Genomic DNA, 4,080 nt, shown 5'->3' with positions numbered 1-4,080 from the left:
ATCTGCATGTTTGTCTCCTTCCCCTCGGCTGAGGCCTCCCCTCCAATCGTGGGTTGTCCTTTCTCTGATATGGCTGAACTCCTCCTGCTTGCCAGCCCCATGCTTCCTCTCAGTATCTGAGTGTCTGATCTTGGACTCCAATCTGTGCACACCTTTAGTGCTGAGAACAAAGCCATTCCTTGGGCTTGCGCCAAGATGGAGACATGTCCGTGAGCCTCCCTCAGCCCCGTCAGAAACCGTGCTGCTAGAAAGGCTCTCTGGGGCTCCTTTGCAGGCTGGGGCCCTGGGGTGCAGCTGGCTTATTCCAAAGTGGTAAGATGGAAAACATTCCAACCAGACAGGGAGGCAAGAGAACTGTGATTGTGGCCCCTGGAGATGTTCAGGAACTTGAGACATACAAGAGCTTTAGGAAAGGTTTGGTGTGGCCTATGGAAGGAAGCTCTCTCATGCTCTGCGCAGGGACCCTGCCTGCCTGGTTCACTGCTCTCTCTCAGCACCTGGTGCCGTGCCTGGTACTTGGCAGATGACCAATTACCTCTTGTGAGGTGGTAAACGAATGACGGAGAAGAAGACAGTGTCTGGAAATCTTTTCTCTGTGCCACGGGCACTTCCTCATGCAAGTTAGAGCTCATGCTGGAGTCCAGAGAAATGCCAGTTAAATCCTGACTTCACCACTTACTGGCTGTGTGAGGCCAGGCCAGGTCCTTAGCAAAGGGCAGCATATCAACCGCCCGTGGCTGCCGTCAGGATTCCCTTGGAATGTGCATGGAGCTCAGGGCCTGGCACTGGCCATCTGCAGGCTCCTCAAGTGCCTGAGGGCTCTGTGTCTCCACTTGAGATCTTCCCCCACGTCATCCCCTGGTTCTGTCTCTCTCTCACCTTGGAAATATCCAAGATTGAGAGACTCAGGCACTCCAGTGCTGGATGGCCCACAGGTTAGCCAAACAGTCCTCCACTGGGGCACACTCAGGGTGGGAAGAGGGACCCAGGAGAATGAATGGAAGTCCCTTCACCCCTCAGCAGGCTGGCCCTTGACATCAGCCTTTGGGGCCAGGGCATAGTGGAGGAAGTTAGTATTGGTATTTTCCTGTAAATCTTGCTCCTCTCTGTGCTTTCACACAACCCCAGGGCCCCCAGCCTGGTGGGCAACAGGGTGGAGGGAGGGGAACCAGGCTGCCTGGCTTTCCTGAAATCTGGTCAGATGGCCAGGCAGACAATTTTGGTCCCCAGTCTACATTCATCTCAGAGGTATGCTTAGTCCTTACTTCTGACAGGGATGCTATGTTTGGAGGTGTCACGGACTGACTGGGTACCCATTCTCCTATACAACTCCCCACTCACCCCATTTTGGCCCTTTTTTTCTGGAAAGTAAAGATCAGAGAAAAAGTATGCTATATAGGAAAGACTCCTGGACCTGAACTCCTGGACCCTGCTGGATTTTCTCAAGTGTAAATTGTGTGCATGAGTGAGCCTATGAAGGTTGTAGGTGGGGGTGAGTGGTCCAGGTGCCCCTTAAGGAGGACTCTTTCAGCCTTGCTGTGAGGTCCGATTTTTATTCCTACTCCAGATTCTCAAAAGAAGAAGGAGGAGGAGAACATATCATGACAAGGACAGCAGGAATTTGGAATTTGTGTGGTGGGGAGGAAAGAGCAAAGAGCACACAGGTCAGATATCAGCATAGGGTCAGCTTTATTCTGTATTTTACCTTCACCAGGGAGAAGAAGGCAAAGCAGCTGGAGAGCAGACCAGCCTGCATCACACAGACACACATCACATCAGTAAAGAGTGTACATGGTGGAAATCAAGGGCCCAAAGCAGACCAGCCGTGAAGCACAAATATTAACCAAGACTCCAAACTTCCCATCTCGCCTTTCCTTATTGACTGTTTGAGTTCAACCATTTAAATACAAGTTTCATTTTAAAAAAGAAAAAACACAGCACAACCAACATTCCAACACCCAATTATTTGCTGTCCATTTTTAGAATGCAGTGAATAAATTACCCAGTTTTTGATTTTGAAATACCACCAACCTCTTTTCCACACCCTGAATGGTGGTAATCAAGGACCTAGTCCATCAAATTCAGTTTGTTTTGAGGCTCCAGTGAGCAGCTGACACTCTAAAAATGAATGCAGGCATCCTTGGCTGGTACACACTCAGGGCTGGGGGAATTTTTGCCCCAATGGAGCTGAAGCAGGCTTCTGTGGTCTCCCCTGACAGGCACACTATTCCTATAGTTGAGCCCTTCTACTAAACTGCTGAAAAAAAAAGACTTATTCATAGAGGCTGATGAAATACAGAGAGAACTGTCTTCAGAGACACAGACCAAGTCCTGGAATACTGAAAAAGCCAGGAGGCGAGAACAGGTGCACACAGAGGTACCCACAGGAGAAGGTCACCGTAGCGTAAGTTGGGATTGGGTCTTCATCTGTTGGCCATCTTCTTGATCCTCGACAGCATTATGAAAGCAGCTACTTTCCCTTGCCAGGGGGTAAGCACTTCTCCTGGACTTTTTGTGGGCAAACCTCCACACATTTTGCCTGAGATATCTCTTGGCATGGCTCCACACACTGAGGTGGGCATTGGTCTTGGCATGGAGGTAGGCATGGATCTTGGCATTGCTGTGGGCAGTTTTCTAGGTTTAACTCCTGGCACTGAGGAAGACACACCTCCTGAGCTTGCAATGGGCACTTCTCTTGGCAGGTGTCCTGGCATGGGGGGAGGCACACCTCCTCAGCCTTTGCCTGGCACTGCTCTTGGGTCTTTTGAAGACATGGAGGAGGCACACATGGCTGCTTGCACTGCTGCTCGTTAAAGGACATCTTAGGGCAATTTGCAGAACCTGAAACAAACACAAAATTTAAAATTATCTGTTTTAACAGTACCAGGCTGGGACTGATAAATGAAGGGTTGGTAGAAGGAAACGGGAAATGAATTATTGTTAACCCCAAGAACTCATTTCCCTTTTATCCTTTTCTCTTTTCTGTCCCGACTTCAGCTCCCTTTGATGCCCATCCCCTAGGTAGGAATATTCTCATAGCTCTTGTCTGGTTATCAATAGCCCAGTCCTACCCAAACCCCCAGCCCTATCACAGGCCCTTTTCTCCTCTATTTGATGAATCTTATTGAAAACCAGGTGCAAGAGACTAGATAAGATATACAGGATGGTTTGAGAGGCCCAAGAAATGGCCAACCATTTCAAAAATCAGTAGAAAGTACAGACCAGTAAGAGAACAGCCTCCCAGAGACAGAGCAGCTAGGGAGAGAGGGCACTTACCTGATCTTCAACAAAAGTCAACAAAGAATGTGAACTGCAGAGTCCAGCCAGATAGGGACTTTTATATAGTGCTTGGTCCAGCCTTCCACGGGCATGACTGGCCACGTGGGCTGAGGTCCTAATTGTGGAGTCACCATAACGAGCTTCCTCTAAAACTGCCCATAGTTTGAGTCACTGCTTGGGATGCCTGTTAATCAGCCTCCATTTTGGCCTCTGGGTCCTGAGCAGACCTCAGCAGGGAGGGGCTCCTCTCAGATCTTTCATTAGAAGCAGCAGCAAAAGAATCTTCATAAAACGTTATCTCAGTCAGCCCAAACTGGTTCAGGATGTGGTGAGAGATAAGATCCACCTTGCTCCTCTTGTCTTCACCGGTGGGAAGACTTTGTGCCTGAGGCCTGGGATCTGTCTGGGTCAAGGGCACATATGGTCTCTTTCAGAATGAATGTGTCTTCCCTGAGCCTGGAAAGCCACACTTTCAGACCCAAGGAAGGCAGATTGTCCCAGGGCCCCAAGCTAATGAAGGACCCACAGCCTCCTAGAGAGAATGATTTTCTTGTACAGAGGTCTTGAGGGAAATTGAAGTCATTTGTTGCTCTTGGGGTGTGAAGTAAGGTGGAGGAGAAGAAAGAGGAGGGGAAAGGCAGGTAATCTTCATCTTCTCAACCTTGATTTATGACATTTCTAAAACTGGCATTACAGAGGTTTCACAGGGACCAAGAAAACAGGCTAGAACAAGGTTGGTCTGCCTCCTTGCCTTCTGGAAAACCTTTTCTTAGAATACAATAAAAGCCAGGAGGATGAAAG

General features: G+C 49.0%; 1 protein-coding gene across 1 annotated transcript; it reads right to left on the bottom strand.

Annotated features, from left to right (window-relative positions):
• Positions 1-2,470: 2,470 nt before the first annotated feature.
• On the bottom strand, positions 2,471-2,821 carry PRR9 (proline rich 9; the record flags this gene model as incomplete). Its single annotated transcript, XM_080647332.1, has 1 exon — positions 2,471-2,821. The coding sequence occupies one exon, from the start codon at positions 2,819-2,821 to the stop codon at positions 2,471-2,473; it is 351 nt and encodes a 116-aa protein (XP_080503458.1).
• Between the last annotated feature and the right edge of the window lie 1,259 nt (positions 2,822-4,080).

Source organism: Plecotus auritus (assembly GCF_963455305.1).
Source record: "Plecotus auritus genome assembly, chromosome: 12".
Taxonomy (NCBI): Eukaryota; Metazoa; Chordata; class Mammalia; order Chiroptera; family Vespertilionidae; genus Plecotus; species Plecotus auritus.
Note: the sequence above shows the minus strand (reverse complement) of the source record. Positions and strands in the feature narration are given on the sequence as shown.